The sequence below is a fragment of the Thermobia domestica genome, chromosome 18 (genome assembly GCF_964235325.1).
Source record: "Thermobia domestica chromosome 18, izTheDome1.hap1.1, whole genome shotgun sequence".
Classification (NCBI taxonomy): domain Eukaryota; kingdom Metazoa; phylum Arthropoda; class Insecta; order Zygentoma; family Lepismatidae; genus Thermobia; species Thermobia domestica.
The window spans coordinates 92,446,992-92,466,381 of NC_137471.1; the positions used below are offsets into that span (position 1 = coordinate 92,446,992).

Below are 19,390 nucleotides of genomic sequence, written 5' to 3' on the forward strand. Positions count from 1 at the left end.
TGGTCTAACCTAGTTGGTTTAAGTCCTCCTGAAATAACGGGTAGAAGTTTGCAATCAATTTGGGACAAGCCAATCATCAAATTATATCAATCAGTGTTATTACAAGAAGCAGACAGTCAAGAGGATAAGGCTAGACTTCTTGCCTCCTCATCACCAATTTCAGGTGCTTGGCTACAGGCATTACCTTCACCACCCTAGGACTGCACCTTCCAAACGAAAGTTTTCGTATTGCAGTTGCACTTCGCCTAGGAGTAGACATCTGTGAATCACACAACTGCTCTAAATGTGGTGCATCAGTCAAGCAGAATGGTCTACACGGTCTGTCTTGTATAAGTAGCTCCGGAAGTCATGTGAGGCATTCGAACGTGAATGACATTATCTGGAGAGCACTCACATCGGCGGAAGTGGGGTGTACCTGTGGGGTGTAACAGATCTGATGGCAAAAGACCAGATGGCATGACGCTGGTACCATGGAAGAGGGGAAGGATTCTTCTCTGGGATTTCACCTGCTCTGACACTTTCGCGTCATCTAATCTCACTCTTTCTTCATCTCGAGAAGGAGCTATTGCAGCCCGCAGATAATGCATGAAAAGAAGAAAATATAAAGATCTGCTCGATAGATACATGTTCCTGCCCGTAGCCATTGAATCGAGCGGCATTTGGGGCCTCGAAGGGCTCAATTTCATCAAAGAAGTAGGCCAACGTATTGCACACCTTACTGGTGACAAGCGGGCTACTACTTTTCTGATACAACGTATCAGCATAGCAGTTCAGCGAGGAAATGTGGCTTCCATTTTAGGTACATTACCTCCTGGAAAATCATTAGAAAAAGTCTTCCTTATATAACTAACTCTTCAGAATTTGCTGTTTATCTTTCTGAAAAAAAAAAGTCAAATATGTTCCAATTTATAGATAGTTACTGTCCTTAACTAAACAATGATTTATAGAAAGTTATTGTAAAAAAATAAATTTTATAAATTTGACCATTTAATACAATTCCAGGAGATTTTGCATCCTGTTAAGAATCAATCATTAGGTATTTATAATAGTTGAAAATCTTAATATCTACTTAATTCTTGCTTTTTGTTATAACGTTGCTAGACATACGATAATTGTCGTACTCCAGTAACTTTGGGATTGGTGTAGAATTGTTTGTAGAGTGTATATTGCAAAAAGAAATCTGCAAAATAACTTTGTTTTTCAAATTTTGGCAACTTTATATTCTCTACTTGTAAAACAATATTTTGCAGTCACATTTCACACTTAATAGACAAGTTTTCTCATAAATATTCTGTTAAAGAAAAAGAAAGAAAAAATGAAATCTTTCAGATTTACATCTCACATTATGTCCTGTAAGATAAAGAAGAAAAGTGAATGATGGAATTGTATAATTATGGAAGGAATTGATGGGATGAGAATGTGGGTGGACAGGGAAAAACCGAGAAAACCTACGGAAATAATATAGTCAACCACAAACTTATATGGCCTGGATGAAATCAGGGACACCTCACGCCAGAGGTTACAACGATATTGTATATCTATTTTGTGAATTTCTTCTATTTTTATATCTGGGTTTTGAGCAACGGTGCATAAAAGTACACAATCTGTTGTATAGAAGAAGAAGAAAAAAGAATATAATGTTGTTGATTCTAAATAGAAAGAAATAAAATTTAATCTTAGTAGCTGTAGATATATGTTGTTTTTATGTGTATAATCGATGATCTTAGTTACCGCACAGCAGATAGTCGTTTATTTAAATGTTGCTATGACAACCACCGAAAAAGAAAAGTATTATTAACACGTTGTCCGCCATGTGCATAATTTTGATGCACAAATAGTGTGGTCCAAAATACCCCCAAAATTTGGCTTGGCGGCTAACGTTTAATGAAGTTAAGTGAAAAGGAATAAAGGTAATAATCACCCAAGGTGACGTGTCTTATTTAATGCAATTTGATTGTGTTGATATAGCTAAAAATTACGCGAACTGTGGGCTGGAATGTAACATAAATATAATGTTACGAGGTGAGAACGCTACCTCTGACCCACGATGATCACCACTCTTGTTCGTGTCAAGTGTTTGAGTTGAAAATTGGATTCCGTAATGGCAAGATATGTAACAGCTGTATGGTAGTTGTTTTCTGCTCTCCTTGGCAAGGGATTGGGTTTTCTAAACAAAAATAAATATTAGTACTCCATACAGATAATTTTTAAATCCCTATTATGATCTGTTAATTTTTCATATCTTGTAGAAGGGTGCGCGTATTAAAATCCGGAAACTCTCTTTTTGCGTGTTTATGCCACTGGGTACAAATGTTTAAGTTCAAATGTCTAGGAACTTCGATTCATTATCATATAGGGCAGCCCCTGAAAACATTATAATAACATGTTTCAATTGCATAATGAATGAACTTGCTGTTCTTTTTATCGCATGTGAATGTAACCATTAATGGAGCCATCAAATACCTCTCAATTAATGCTGATCACCTCTTTCTTGTTCAGAAGAGATCGGTCATTGGATTCTTTCTTCAGTATAATGTACAGGTGTAAAAGTAGTAGAAAGTAAAATTGCCTCAATGATAGAAACTGTGGCGGGGAGTTATAAGGATAGCAGTGTTTTCTGATGAGTGCTGATATAATTGGCGGCAGATCGGTTTTCCCTTTTGGATACACGTGAAAAAGAAATTGGATGGAATGTTGCTATAGCTGATCCACTTTCCTTTCAAAGGCCTCCGGCTAACAAAGAAAGATGGAAAGAAAGAAGAAGTCACTAAGGAGAAGAAGATGAAACAGAAGCTAGTTTTGGAATGATCATCAAAACGAAGAGAAAAGCAACTGAATGTTTTATTTTATTTTATTTTTTTAAGACACTCTCCTTCAGCCTCCCCTCTCCCCCCACTGTCTTTCTCACTGTGTGCAAACACACTTTCCAACTCATTACAATTTCTTTTGAAGTACTGCCCCCAGGCATCTCCACTTGAGATGTAAAGAGTACACACACACACACATACATTCGCATTAGGAGCTTACTCATCCATTTCTAAAATGTTTTATGTTTTGTCATTGATCATTGATTGACAATAATAAACTATTTATTTACATTACTGAAAGTTGTTTATAGTATTAAATAAACCAATAAAGCAATATAAAGTTCTCTCTTTGAAATATGACCTTTTTTTTTTTTGTCGAATTGGTGGCTGAGCATCTCTTTTCTGGCTAGTGTTCGGCGTTCTCTCTTGTGATGTGCTGCACTTTGCTTCGATTCCCAGTGAAAATATATGCATTTCTGCAATATGGAATTAAATGAAAGCTTCAGTGTACTGCATCATAGTTATGTCCTAGGTCAGTGGTGGGCAAACTTATTTTTTTATAAAGGGGCCAAAGCAAAGTCTTTATGCAGGTCAAATTATAATTTAATTAAACCAACAATAGTAAATTTTACAAAATTCTTGTTCAGTCCTATGAATGATTGAAATATTATGAAGGACAATGTAATGAATAAAATTGTCATTAAGCTAAACATAAAAGGGAGAAAAGAAGAAGAAGAAGAAAGTAATCCAAAATATTTATTTTTCTTAATATTTCTTCTTTTTATTCTTCTGATTGGGAGTCATGTCACGGACTGGATAGAATTTTTCAGGAAGTCGCGTCTGTCCTGCTATCCGTAGTTTGTCCACTACTACCCTAAGTTGAAGTTGATAGCCCATAGTACATTCAACCGAACGATAATGAGAAAATAAAAGGGTTGCTGATCAGGGTTCGATTCAGGAATCCTTTACACAAGAAGTGAAAATGAAATTGCAGGCCCATGGCTATATGCCGGGTAGGCTAAATGAGACTGTGATTATGAGAAATGAATGAAATGGTGGTATGAAGAAAGTGTGAGGAAACGGGAGAACCCCGATGAAACTCACGCACTTCCCCATGCACCAACGTTCCACCATTTAGTTTTCATATCCTGTAATTGGTTAATCAAAGTCTAACGTCCCTTCTCAACCCCGAGACTACATGAGACATGGACCTAAAATTTAAGGTAGAATCCAAACAACCATAATGCATTAAAATTTCAAGTCTTTTCCACCCTGAATAACACTCGGAATCCCGTGCACCAAATGCACACGCGCTAGCGACTAAACTAGCGGGCTAGTCTTCATGGGATATCGTACATCGAGCGTAATCCTCCTTCCCTTCATCTTTTATTATACATTCTACCATATATTATACTACGTACTTATCAAAACAATAGCTTGAGCTCCAGTATTTGTTGTTCTTTGATTCCCGATTTCTACTAACACTTCTGCATTGTGTTTGTATTTTACTCAACTGATTTTTCATTCTTCTACATGCCAACATTTTGAGAGCTCTCTTCGGACTGTAGGTCTACATCGTATATACCCTCTATGCTGAAAAGAATCGTTAAATACCAATTTAGAAAATAACGTAAGAAACTTTATTAAAGCAATACTTTTGCAAAAAGAAATGAAAAGTAGAAGATATTTTTGGTAGGTTAAAATGAAGAGTAAATTTAAGACTAAAATTTAGCACTTTAGTCCATTTTATACATGGTATTAACGATTATTGTTTCTTAGTTTTTAGTCTTTGCTAAATATCTTGGAACCAATTCTTTATTCGAAATTTCCCTGAAAGTACTACATGATTTCAATATGTGATCTTACATATTTTATTGTCTAAGGACGTTTCACAAGACTTGACAACATCAGTTCATTCATATAAACATTTTGCCGAAAGGTTGTTACAATATGAATATTCAAAGTAGAAGTCCCGAATATGAAGTCGACATGACGCCTAGTTGTTTGCAACCAACCACATTTCTATGATATTTGGGCTGCATAAGGAGCAGGCGCTAAATAATACTATATCATTATTTTTACAATAAAGTGATATTTGCAGTGAAAATTATGTGGCCATGTTGAATTTTCATCGGGCTTACGGTCGTGTATGGATGTTCGTTAAATTTAAATTGCAAACTTTGATTTTAAGAAGCAGGCAGAAAATTGACCTAACAAAATCAATGTAAAAGCAAATAACTTAGTGGTAAAAATTTCGTTCGTGGAAATAATTCGTACTTGGGACATTGAATCTATATTGCCACTTCCGGTTTTAGTTAGAAGATTAAGGTGAGGACGGAACATATCTTTGTGACATGAAATATATATTTAAAAGTGTTTATTGCGTAATGCAGTTGCATTTCACTGACTTATTTAGCTAAGTCTATGGTCTTTGGAACCTGGAGGTCAATGCTGCATTCACAAAATCTATCCACTGATTTCTCTCCTTAGCCAACTGGATTGTTTCTACTTGATATTCTTATTTCTGCGAAATCCATCTTAATATTGTCCTACTATCTGCGCGTAGGTCTTGCTATTGGTCTTTTTCCGATTGGGTTTCCAGTAAAAAGTTTGAAAGCGTCCCTACTTTTTTCTATTCTGGATACATGACAAGTCTACCCGAGTCTCTTAGACTTAATGACCTTAACAATGTTAGGTAAACTTAATAAATTGTGTAGTTCCTGTCATTACGAGGTTTCTGCCATTTCCATTCCCGTCCCCCTTGGGACCGAATACTTACCTCGGGATTTTATTTTCAAAGTATTTCAGTCTGCGTCTTTCATTCAAATTAAGCGACTATAGTTTATAACCATAAAGCAAAATGAGCGTACTTAATCTTTTATATAATTATTTTAAGTTTAAATTTTTCGATAGGATTCGCGAAGACAAAAGCGTTTGGGCTGAATAATAACGGCGTTTGGGGATTCTCTGGTTTTAGTCGACATTTGATTTCTTCGTGGGAAGCATCAACATTAACGACCATAAGTTATGGGTCGTTAATGTTGATGCTAGACATTTGAAAGTGTCCACCTAGACAATATACATCATCAAAACTATTTCTGATAATTGTTCATATGACAAGACGACACGAGACAGAGTTCTTTCAATAGAAACAGATACGCTTTTCGAGACGAGACATCATTACTTTCTCGATCTTTTTTTGAGACAAGATAAAAACTTCTTGAGTAAAATAAGGGAAAATAAGGAAATAAATAGAAAGGTTCTTTCTTGGTGACTTCTTGAACCTAACCTCTTGCATCGAAGGAAGGAATTGTTAACCACTTACGCACACCATTTACTATTGTATGTTCAGTTCACAACAGACAAATCTAGTAATAGTTTGTATTTACATTGTTGTTTGTATGTTGAAGTTGATCCTCCCTTTTAAACACTGAGGATATATAAGACATTGACTTTTAATTTAAGATAGAATCCGAACCACCGTAATGTGTTCAGTTTTTTATGCTCTCCCAACGGGAATCAAACCTGGAACCATATGCACCAGAGGCGCACACTCTGGTCTCTAGTCCAGGAAGGACTGCTACATTTAAATTATTGAATAAAACATTTGGGCAAACAATGCATCTTTACATAGTAAAGTATATATTAAAACACTTTGACTTTATCGAATATGAATTCAGCATTTTTTTTAAAAAATAGTGTCCTCGCTTCTATGGTGTGGGTAACAATAATAAAATAATTTAATGAGCAGGTGGTAGAAAATGGGCAGACCTATTCATACAGTTTTGGTGCACCTAATGTTTGAAATAAGAGAGTAGATGCATCTTACCATCACTCAAACAATAAATTTATAATCATTGGATACTATCCCGTGGCAATACAATAGGGTGACCAGATGTCTGGTATTTAACGGGATTTTTTTTTTTTTTTTTTTTTTAGAAAGTTGTAAATTCGTTCGGTGTCTCGAGAAAAAATGCAAATGAGACGTAAAATGTCCCGTTTTTGACTCGTAGTTACATAGAAAGAAATTAAATGTTGACTAAAAGCAGGTAATGCGTGTTATTATTCAGTTCAAAATATTTTGTCGTCGCGAATTCTGTCGAGGAATTTGAAGCTCAAAAATATATAAAACTATAATCATGCCTGTTCTCCTAGTATACGCGTAGTCACAAAACATGGCCGCGTACTCTGAGGGAAGAATGTAGACTGAAAGTATTTGAAAACAAGATCTTGAAACGAATATTCGGACCCAAGAGGAACGGGAATGGGGACTGGTAGAAATTTCATAACAAGGAATTGCATAATTTGTACCATTTACCAAACATTGTTAGGCTCATCACATCTAGGAAGCTCAGGTGGGCAGGTCATGTACCCAGAGTGGAAGAAAGTAGAAACGCTTTTAAAGTTGTAACTGGAAGCCCAATCAAAAAACGACCATTAGGAAGATATGGGCACAGATTGGAGAATAATATTAAGACGGAGCTCGCAGAAAAAGGAATATAAAGTAGAAACTGGATCCAGTTGGCTACGGATAGTAGTCAATGGAGAACTTTTGTGAGTGCGGCATTGAACCTGCGTGTTCCATAGGTCATAGAGTTAGTTAGTTAATTACATAGGATAGTAGTAGTAGTTTCTTGTATGGAATGCAATATTTGAAGGAAAGACACAAGAAATTCAGAACACCACATTTATTATTCAGTATTACAAATTAAGGACGCTACAGTATCAGAAACATCCAAATTTTGGAGATCTCTACATTAGTAATATTGGAACTGAGATAGACGGTGTAAGGCGCATCCAAAGTGCGTTAGTTCGAATACTGTGATCATGATATGATATTTCGAATAAATTGAAGCAAAGTTACAAGAGATTGAAAATTTTACTTTATGCTTTATTTCGGAAAACTGTTTAGGTATCACATTTAACCATGTAGATGGTTTTCTACAGATGTCAAATTTTGTAAATGCCGTTTACAAATATTTGATGAATCAAACCGTTCCAGAGATATGATAAACATGGGTAAAATTTGCAATATTATACGTACGTGAAATTATGTAATAGTGAGAACTTGTGATTACAACTATCAAAAATAATTGCCGTAATTTTACCGAAGCAAAGGAAAAGAACGACCTTATTAAACTTTTTCCCCACAAGTACGATACTTTATAAGCAGTATAGTAGTCTCTGTTTGAGATATCAAATTGCTCTAAACAGCATTACGGTCTTTATGTCCATTGAAAATTCTGTTCGTGATTGAATGTGAAATTTTGCTGGCGAAGTACACAAAAAAGAATATATAAAGACCTTATATATAATTGAACTCTTGCATTATACTTTAGAAATGACTATGTCTGCTCTGATACCACACGTTCTACTGGTTACATGAATTGTAATTATTAGATTATTTTCTTCCACCCGCTTTCTAGATTAATTTTTGTTATAAGAAACAATACATAGATTGGAAATCTATCATAATGTCTGAATTTAGATAGAAATATAGGGAAAAAATAGATGTCAATGCTTCTCTTCCGTTTTATTAACACCTTTCCAATCCCTGCTCAAAGGCTTTTTTTGAAGAAAGTTTTTACTGGCTTCTTTGAGAGAAGACCGTTCTCACTCAAAATAAAGGACCTCTGATTTCCACCTCAATCAGTGATGATTTTCAGAATTAGCCCCATAGCTACAATAAAAATTTCCTTTCCCCATAGCCGTCCGTGTTCAGTCTCAATGTGAGTTACCAGTATATTCAGAGTATTGTTTTTTCATACCGTGTTTTGAAAGTACCGCTGGATGAAATCTTCTGAAATCTCCACTGGCTGCAATAGTCCTTGTGGGGAAACAAAGAAGGATTTTTACCCTCAGAACATTTTTTTAAACTTTGGAAGACCATTACTGCGTGAATATCGCTCCAGCACATCTCAAAATAAAAATATCATCTAAATTTATTCCATATTTCAAGTACAGCACAAAAATCACATTTAATTACTGGAGAGCCAAAGACAAATTTACTAATTTTTAAGAACATCGTTTTTTTTAAAAAAAAAAAAGAAAGAAAATTATATTTAAGAAGAAAGTGGCAAGTTTGTCATACCTCTTGCACTACATAATCATATGCACATTCTCTAGTTACCATTTTCATTTGTTACAAAAGGGTTTGTCTTTATCTCCTCTGGTAATTCGTGCACAGACGGAGTAGTGTTCAACAAATTGTTTTAGACGAAATGTTAACACAAGTGCCAGTGTTTAGTGAACTGAATTAGAAATTATATTTATCGACATTTGGTATCTATGACCTTTTTAAGCCCAGCCAACTTTACTACGAGCTGTTTGTTTTTAATCTTTCGAATATTGCTTATATTAGATTCGTCAAAATGGATGTTGAAGAGCATACGGGAAAGTACGCTTGAACTAAGAACTGCACGTATATGTGATGTAAGTATTGTGTAGTTTCAATATCAACAGGAAAGCAAAAATGTGGTCCTTGTGATAGGCTCCTTATATTTGTAGTCTCTTTTTACCTGCGAAATTGAAAGTCTAAGAAATCAAATTTGTAAGCGATAGAACTATCAGGCAATAAGACTGAAATTAAACAAGCCGAATATATGAAATGTGAATTTGGGTTTTCTATAAAAATCATGTGGGAGAAAAATACTGTCACTCCTAAATTAATGAAGATAGCTACCTCTTGGGTTCAGAATCGAACAATGAGTGTATGCTTTAAAGTCCCTGATAAACTATAGTAACAAGAATTACTGAAAAGCATGATGAAATCACAATAAATGAACAAGAAACCTTTTAGAAAAAGAAAACCTATCTTCTGTATGGGGCAGTCTCATAACAATAAGAAAATAGTATTTTTGTTATCTCTTGTCAATACTGAAAATACTAACAGAAAACGTTGCTAAGCATTTAGATGCACAGGAGCTCTGATATGTAAGCGGCTCAGGCGAAGACGATGTTAAAGCGCCATTTCCAGTGAAATTGAGTTATTAGGTGGAATGGGTTGGGATCGGACCACAGAACAGTATGTAGGTAGTTTAATTTCGGAAATGTACCTGAAATGGCAGGGAAGCTTGTTTGGAATATGTCATTACATTGCATTGCATGGAAATGTTGAATTTCATTTTCGAGTGTACTCGAAAGTTTAGAAAATGTGACATTATTTTTCACCGAGCCGCTCGTATACAATCAATCAGTTCATTTCCCATAAATATGTAAATATCTATGGACCTCCACGTTCCTCTTCCATTTAAGAAACCTTGGCTGCGGATTTACTTAAAGTGCCAAGAGACAGGTACTTTCGAACAAGCAAGTTATGAAATAAGAAGTTATTTCATGTTCTTATATTGTACTAGCAGCGTTCACCCCGCTTCGCTGCGGTCACCCCGGAACGCAATAAACTTTGTTACTTAGATAATTTTTACTTTTTCGCTTTCAAGTGATATGATAAAAACCATAGTAGATTGCAGTAAATGTTAACATTATATCGCCTGTCATTTATGTTAACCCGCCCCGCTTCGCTGCGGTCACCCCGGAACGCAATAAACTTTGTTACTTAGATAATTTTTACTTTTTCGCTTTCAAATTGCAGTAAATGTTAACATTATAGCGCCTGTCATTTATGTTAACCCGCCGAGTCACACGGTCATGCGGGTTGCATATAAATACGTTTATTTTTACCTATGATGAACTAATAACAAAGGATTTGTACGTATGGACACCTGAATGGTCAATTATCTCAAGACACTGGTAATTGAAAATTAAAGTGATATGATAAAAACCATCTAGGGTCCAAATCCTAACAACCCCCCAAAAATGAAAGAAATTGGTTCAGCCGTATTAGCGTGATGAGCGGACAAAGGATTTTGTACGTTCTCTTTTATATATATAGATTTACGAGAATTCGTTATTCATATTGCATTCGGTCACCACTGACAGCAATGCGCTCCATTGCTGTAGTAACAGAAAATTTTATACTATTTTCTAGACACACGTCTCTTTCTCGCAGTTCTTTAATAGCCTTGTCACGCAGCTTTTAAAAAAACATACACTTTTTATTACCTTATGTGTAAAGACATTATGTGAGAGCAAACAATGCATCTAGTTTTTTTTCTTCATTAAATCACTAGCAACATCCTGAATTTGTCCTTCGTGTATTTCCGCTGGAGATATAATTAAAATTACCAATCTTAATTTCCTATGCAATTCATTTGCTCAGAAAATTAAGAAAAAGTCCGAAGTCATGCATTATTTTAAAGCTTTCGCCGCGACGTGATATTTCCTTTTCTTCTTATTTAAGCGTGTTAAAGACCTTTCTGTCCGAGAGAAAGTTCCATTTCTGGATGTTGGCCAAAAAAATATTATGAATGTATACGCATGTATGGATGTATCAGTTCCTTCGCTGTTATGCACATATGTCCATATGTCTAAATGCGTCTACATATAACTCTTATGCCTCGTATTACCATGTCACCATAAATTAAAATTCTAACCATTGGCTACCAACATCATCACCTTTCGTTTCTTTCATATTATTATTGAAAGTGAAAATTAAAAAGATTGGTTAAAAATGACTTATATGTAATCATCACTTTCACTTAACTTTTGCAGGAAATATTTTGCCTATTCATTTTGCGCTGCTTTGTAGTACTTGATTATATATTATAAACTTAATATATATCATATATTACCAGATGCAACCGTAGAGAAAGTTTTCACCAGTTTTTCCCCCCTGATAATTGTGCTTCATCATTATTACTTCCTTACTATGACTTGACATCTATAATGAGCTCAATATGTATTGCAAAAGTTGCATTTGTCGTTGGAGCATAATTCTTCCGTAGGGGAAACTCTTTATTTCCTATGTCACATGCATAATAGACTAATATGATATGATATATGATGAAAAAGCAAAGCACTTTCTTTTAACTTGAAACATATTGTGCGCAGGTTGGTTGGAGATCGTCTCTAGTGCCGAGATTTTTAAAAGTCAAGAACATACAACTAAACATATCACTTCAAAGTACACATACTTCCACTGAGATAAAATGGTCTCATGAAATGCCAGAACGTTGACAAGTTAACCACTAGAGAGCTCGTAATAACAGAGTAATTTGTATTGTAATTATTTGATTATCCTGATTGCTTTGGTGAAATTTCGAAATAAAAAAATATTATGTAGGGTTTCGGGAACAGCACCATAAATCTCTGTAATATAAATCCTTACACAAAGACATGAAAAATAAATATAGAGCAATGTAGGTATACGACATTTCCCAGTTATAGGCAATCAAAAATTGGTCGAGCTATATAAAAGGGATCATAGCTCGAGAATGAAATGTAGAATGAAGGTCATGTTGAAGAACTTACTCTCGTAAGTTCTGGCTTCATTAATGTCTCAGTGAATATGATTGTACCTTAGTTTTCAATTTCTTTTCTACCATTTTTCGTTTCTGGAAGACTCCATAAATAGGGCCTAGAGACCTGCACGCGCCAAATTCTTGAATCCAAGCCCAATGTAGCCTTAATGTACCTAGGCCCAGCTCAGTCCAGGCCCGGAAAGTTTGGGAGGTTTTTGCTCTGAATCCATCCGGGCCCGATAAGTTTTAAAAATTCTTGGCGCGAGCCCGGCCCAGCCCGATAAGCAAGCCGCCGCTAAGCAACACCGGCTGTAAATATTGCATTGTTTATAACACCTTTCACTCGACCTGACAGACACCTCGTGCACACAGACATCAACGTTTGGCTTTGTTCCAATTATCGTTTAACGGAAGTCAGTAATTATTAAAGAACTGCAATTAATCTGCCCGGCCCGACTTGAAGAGAAAACTGCTGGTCCGGCTGAGCCCAAAGAAATAGCAAAGCTGACCCACCCAACCCCGGACGGTGCAACACCCCTGTTCCACATCCACTGTACATTAATGAAATTTAGGTTCAAAATAAGAACTTTTTTCTTTCTTTCAGTTTAACGTCCCATGATTATGCCCTTTAGGCTAAAGAAGATAATGATTAAAGCAAATGAATAATGATGGAAGAATTGCCAGAATGAAAATGTGAGGGTAAACCCAAGAAAACCCACAAACACAATGTCGTCCACCACAACTTACTTGACCGAGAATCTAACCACGGACCCCACACACCAGAATTAAGCACTCTAGCACTGAGCCATCGTGTCCCTACTTTTTAAAACCCGACCTTTATTTGACATTTCGTTCTCGGGTATGATCCTTTATTTTATCGTCCCAACCAATTTTCGGAGGCTATAACTCTCAAATGACGTATATGTGCACCATGTTAGTCTAACTATGTATATATTTTTTCAGGCTTTCATGTGAAAATTCATTGGGATTAAAAGTGAATCATGAATCACTACAATCTACTATTGCATTCATTATTTTTTTTAAAAAAAAAGTGTTTGTAGATAAGGAGCATCAATAAAGTAGGATTACAATTTTGAACTCTAGAAAGCTTCGTTGTAGATAAGGTCTGTATAATTCATTCCAATAATTCTGGCATGAACTCATATGAATGTGGACTCCACTATTTCCATTTAATAATATTTCCAAATTTCTTAATACTTACATATCTGTGGCTATAAAGACGGCGGCGTGAGCATCTAATTCTGTCCATTTTGGTGAAAAACAAAAACAGTCTTTGTCTTTATGGGGGGCACAGTGGCTCAGCGGTATAGCGCTTATGTACAGTCATGTCCAAAATTATTGTCGCATGTCTATAAATATGTTGTTGTAGGAATATAATTTGATAACGAATTCGACCGGTATTTCTTATAACGTTAGTATGTGTATAATCAACAAAGATATGTATATGGCAAATCTCATGTCAAAAGAGCAGTAAATAAGAACAATAAAACGAAATAAAACTTTCTTCTCCATTTAGCAACATTTTGTTTTACTCATTGTAATTTTTGTATTTGTAATTCTTTTCCTATGAAATTTACCACAAATATACACTTCCCGATTATACACATAGTATCAGTATTAAAAGTGCCCTGCAAAAGCATTATCAAATTATAATTTCATAAGAAGACAATTAAAGATATGCGACAATCATTTTGGACATGAGTGTACCTCTGGTGTGGGTGGTCCTTGTTTCCATCTCCGGTCAAGTAAGTTTGTGGTGGACAGCACCTTGTCCGTGGGTTTCCTTGTACTCCCGTTTCCTCCCATATTCTCATTTTACCAGTTCTTCCATCATCATCCACTTGCCTAAACCATTTGTTTCCCTTAGCGTAACGGGTATAAACGTGGGACGTTAAACTGAAAGATTTCATTTCCTTTGTCTCTATTTTTCTTTCAAATGTCAACATCAGGGCGATGGAACAGAACGAAACAGAATACATAGCAACTTTCCATAGTACAATATTTCATCCATATCCTCAACGATTCGCACTCGCTGATAACTTAAATATGAACTCACGGGCACCAATCATTCATTACTGCTACCAGATCGTTCGCCTTATCACAATTTCATTTCGTACTTGTATAAACTAGTTGTACACCCATGAATTACGAGCACTGTATGAGTAGACAGTCAATATCTCCGAATAGCACAAAACTACACACAAACTTAATTGTAATCGGCGATCTTAGATAAAACTTTGCAGTAATTTAGAACAAGAACACAACCCAAAAAATATATAAAACGGAGGTGTCCTGTAGTTCTGAATAGCTTACACCAGAACTTTTCCCGATAAATAAATAAAACGTTATGGTATATGCTGTCACTACTATACCTACGTTACTATCAGCAATACACCAGCCATAAACCTAAACAAACCATACCTCTGCGCGGATATGCGCATCAACAATAGGGTTCTCAACTATAGGTTGACCCATTCCGGGACAAATACCGGTATTTAACGACAGGCTTTGTTCATACTCATTTATTTGGGAGTGACTTAAGAATCGAGGAACATACCTGTTACCACGAAGCTTTAAAAAAATAAATAAAAAGCTATTACTAAACATTACATAACTAGTTTTATTGCTATTGCTACTTTTGTAGCTGCAAGTCTGTGATTTCCATTCTTTTTACAGCCTAACTTAATAAATTTCGCGAAAGTATTATTATCATCACAAAAGGCCAAAAAAATACTTGTCCTATTCCACACACACACACAAAAAAAGTCGGCATCGTAATTTCAATGATACAAACAATTAATACAATTTGGTCCATCTAAAATTATATCAAACCGTTTTTTTTTTTTTTTTTTAATTTTGAAAAGAGGTTGTGTCTTATCAGTGCAAAGTAAAAACGCAACTCCATGAACATACACAGAAAAGACAAGAACACCAATTATATTTCGTACAACCACTGCTGTTGGGAAGATCAGCCTTCGTCAACTAAGCTTAATTTTTCAATCGGTATTTTCGCTGAGATTTGCGATTGCGATAGTTGCAGATTTCCGCTTTATTTTTATTTACTTTTGTAAATAAGAAAAACGTATATTCATTATTCAAAAGACGGAAGATTTAATTCCGAGATTTTAACTATCCCAATATAATAAATCATCCGGGACAAAACGTAGAATTCCTGGCTAATCCCGTCCAAACCGGGGCCGTTGAATACTCTAATCGACAATAGAATGAACTTACAAAGATACCTGTAGAGAACCGAACTTGATGTGATAAAAATCATATGTTCCCTCTGTTTATCTATAACGGAACTTCCAAAGAACATTACTGTGACCTATATAGAAACTGCTGGTAAAAATAAACACTACTTGGTCCCAGATTTTGACGATGTCATATGTCGGGGTCATCTTACAAATGCTTTCTGTGTCATACAATTTAATATTGCGAAAAGGTTATTATCTTTCAGACTGAAATTTCACAGGTGTTGCTCTTTCCAATTCTAATAAATATATTTACAATATAGATTAATACAACACACCCCCTTTTAAAGCAAAATATTCGGAATATGTAAGCTTCCAGCCTCTTGTAGTCTACATCCGATTGATTCGTAATTTTATAATTAATAGATTTAAATATTAAGATCAATGATACATTATCACATTCATTTTTTCTATTGCGTTCCCAAGGTTCTGTCTTCTCTCCGATCCTGCACTTTCTATATACGGCCGCTTTTCCATAATTACCATAATTTCCACAGTAATTTCTATTGTAGATGATATTGCCATTCTAGCAAATGGTAAAACCATCGATAATATTAATATTCCATTGCAGGATACATTAAACTATATGTATGAGGGTTCAGTTGTTTTTGCCTCATTATTACACCCAAGAAAACAAGCATTTGTATTTTCTTCCATCAAAATGAATTCATTGCAATTCATCCTTACAGGATCTTTATATTGAAGCAATCTGAATACGCTTCTATAAATCAGTGGAACATATCGTATTTACGTTTCACATTTTCAAAACGAGAAGACACTGTTGGCTGTGCGTTTGACTTTGGCCCTGCCCGCTATGGTTACCGACTCCCTTCGTTTGCATCCATCTTCAGTGCTGAGCTGCTGGCCATTCTTGAAGCCTTAGACTATGCTATGTCCCACAACATTGCCCGTATTTTGGTCCTGTCTGATTCCAATAGTGCCCTTACCAGTCTTAGTAACGTTTACACTAGGCATCCCCTGGTTCGAAGTAATTTGTTGAAATGCCATTTCCTGCTTGGTGCCGGTCCAGTTGTCCACTTTTGTTCGATTTCTAGCCATGTTGGCATTCCTGATAATGAGCAGGCGGATTCTGTTGCGAAAGATGCAGCTCTTCATGGTGTTGCACTCGTGACACCCTCCCTTGCACTGATCTTTACCCGTTGTTTACATCTCGTCTTTTACACCAATGGTAGTCGGAATGGTATCTCGCACATGCCAACAAATTCCATGCCACTAAACCTCCCTTACAGGGTGTGGGCGTTTTGTCGATAAGAAATACTTGACTGTGTATTGTACACAGCCATTTGACGCATGCATATATTTTACGTCGAGTTGCAGCTCCAGATTTTTTTTTTTTTTTTTTTTTTGAGACAATTTATCTATTTATCTCCTTGTCGATTGCCCTGCTCTGGCTCGGCATCGACAACATTACAACCTTCCGGTAGACCTGGACCTGCTTCTTCGCGATGACACTCGTTTTCTTTCTGGACTGTTTTTATTTTTACGAGACATTTAGGTTTTACATGTAATTTAATTTTAACTCGTGCGTGGATGTTTTTTCTTGTATTTTAATTAACTTATTTCTAGTTTTATTATTGTTGATTTTGTGTTCCATTGTTTTATTCTTTTTACGTTCTGACTTTGTATGGATGCAAAAAGACCTTGGCGTCGACGCACCCAGCAATTTTTTTATTCTCTACTCTCATCTTTCTTGAAATCCACACCTTCGTACAAGTAACCAGAAAGTCAAACAGAAGCTAAACCTGATGATGAAAAATAGGTAGATAAATAAATAAGCTAATAGGTACAAATGATACATTCATGCCAACATCGTTTCAGATACATATAAAGCATTTTAAAGGGTGACCACTGACTAGTGTTACTTGAGTAAAGTCACATCCAAATTTCTAAGCGAGAATGCTAATCGTTTACTTGTTACCGTTCGGTAAACCCTGACACACTCACTTTGTAGCCCACGTTAACATATTTTATCATTTCTTAACATCAAATATTATTCAAAACAAAGTAAAATATGTAGAATTGATACATAGGAGGAAGTACTAGAAATTGTGAGGACATAGAGAAGAATAAGAAATTTTTATGAAAATTGTCCTCAGTTGATTTGGTATAGCTTGATTACAGTAACATGATATTCGAATCCGTGAAATTATTAGCTTACAATAAACAAATTTAACATCGCAATGGCATACACAGGATGTTCGAGTAAGTTTATGCAAAATTTAGAGAAATAATAGAAAATGGAAAATGTAAATATTTTTGATTATAAACCCATTTCTGCTAACGCCTTATAAACCGTACAAGTCCTTGCAGTTGCCAGCAGGTAATAGGTTTTATCATCTAGATGCGACAAACCAGGTGTGTTTGAACAATGTTGTACCATATTTGTCCCAAAATTTTGAATTTCCCTAGAGTTGGTGATTAAATTGGGCCAGTATAGCATACCAGTTGTAAATTAAAATACAAAAAATCATACCAACTGTAAAAAGTTAACAATAAGTTCTACTATATCGAAGTATTCCTGAGACAGGATTTTTAATCCAAGCATACTAGTGACCGCGGTGGGTCAGTGATAAAGTGCTCATCTCTAGCCCGTAGGATTCTTGATTTGATTTCAAATCGTGTCAAGTGCAGTTTGTGGTGGACAAACACTGTGTGCGTAGGTTTTCACGCGATCCCCCGCCCTTCCTCCTACTTCCGTCATTCCATCATTATCATCCTTTCCATCATCGCGTCTCTCTTACCCTCGGTGCATGGGATGTTAAACTAAAAAGAAAAAGAAAAATATACTGGACAATACTAGTGACGTGCCAATTCAATGTTGTGGGGGCTCCCGCAATGGGGGAAAGTTGCGATTTTCGAAAGGACTATAGTTCTTTGAAATAACTATAAAAACATATTAGAATTGCTTGCTCGCCCACTACAGTATTCAATATATTCACTGTAGTTAATAAAAATATACAGTATGCATCAATAATAATGTTTTACTGAAATATTATGTGCATCAAGGTGTGTATGTTTGAGACTTCACTCGCATGTCGGTCTTCTCCCCTTGAAAAAAATCTTCTTGTGTTCCTAGAGATTATCTATATTGTAGGGGTTGATTTTACATGATGAGTATGTGTATCCGCCAGCTTCACGAGATTCAAACCTTGGTCGTGATTCAGAGTCCACCTTAATAGTAGGACCTGTCTTTCATAACCTCCGTATTGTACCAGGACCAAAATACAGGAATTCAAAGGAGCATACCTGTAGTAATTTACTTCCAATCAACCGCTGCCCAGGATGTACACTTTCGAAGATAGGCTATATAATTCTAAGTTGTATATACCTAATAAACGGTGTGTTGTTAAAAATGTGATTAATATTGTGAATAACTACTATTTCATTTAATATGAACAAGGCAATAATGTATGAGAATAAATTATAGATAGATAAGATAATAATAAATATACCAGCTAGGCATGAATGATCTTCAATTTACATAAGTACAGACTTCATCTTAAATTGATCACGTTCTCAAATACATAGATATTTTTAAATATGTATAGGAAAACCTTATTCCAGAAATGTTACTCCAACTGAGTGTTGTATTTTTGTGTTACAGGCGCGACGTAGCTCTGTGGAAGTGGAGAGGAACGATTCAGGTGTCGGTTCTGAGACCAGCAAATCGAGCAGAAGCAAATGGCAACAACCTCGGAATATCACGAAGGAAGACCACCTGTGCGAAGACTGCGATCAACCTGTGGAAACTCAAGTCACGGAGAGGTAAGAGAGCTTTAACTATTAGACTCTACAGATATTATTAGTATTTTGTGCAAATACGTACTGTAGGCTAAATAACAGAGACGAAGTAGATAGTTAGGTGTGGGTAACAATATCAAATTATGGAACACTATTACCAAGATAAGTGGCACATATATTCAGTTCA

At 35.6% G+C, this 19,390-nt stretch overlaps 1 protein-coding gene across 1 annotated transcript in view; it reads left to right on the forward strand.

The window, feature by feature from the left end:
* RhoGEF64C (Rho guanine nucleotide exchange factor at 64C) overlaps positions 1-19,390 on the forward strand; it is a gene marked incomplete in the record, with an annotated part of 487,653 nt that overhangs the window by 437,440 nt on the left and 30,823 nt on the right. Inside the window, 1 exon segment of the mRNA XM_081745923.1 lies at positions 19,067-19,227. Coding sequence (XP_081602049.1) covers positions 19,067-19,227 — 161 coding nt within the window.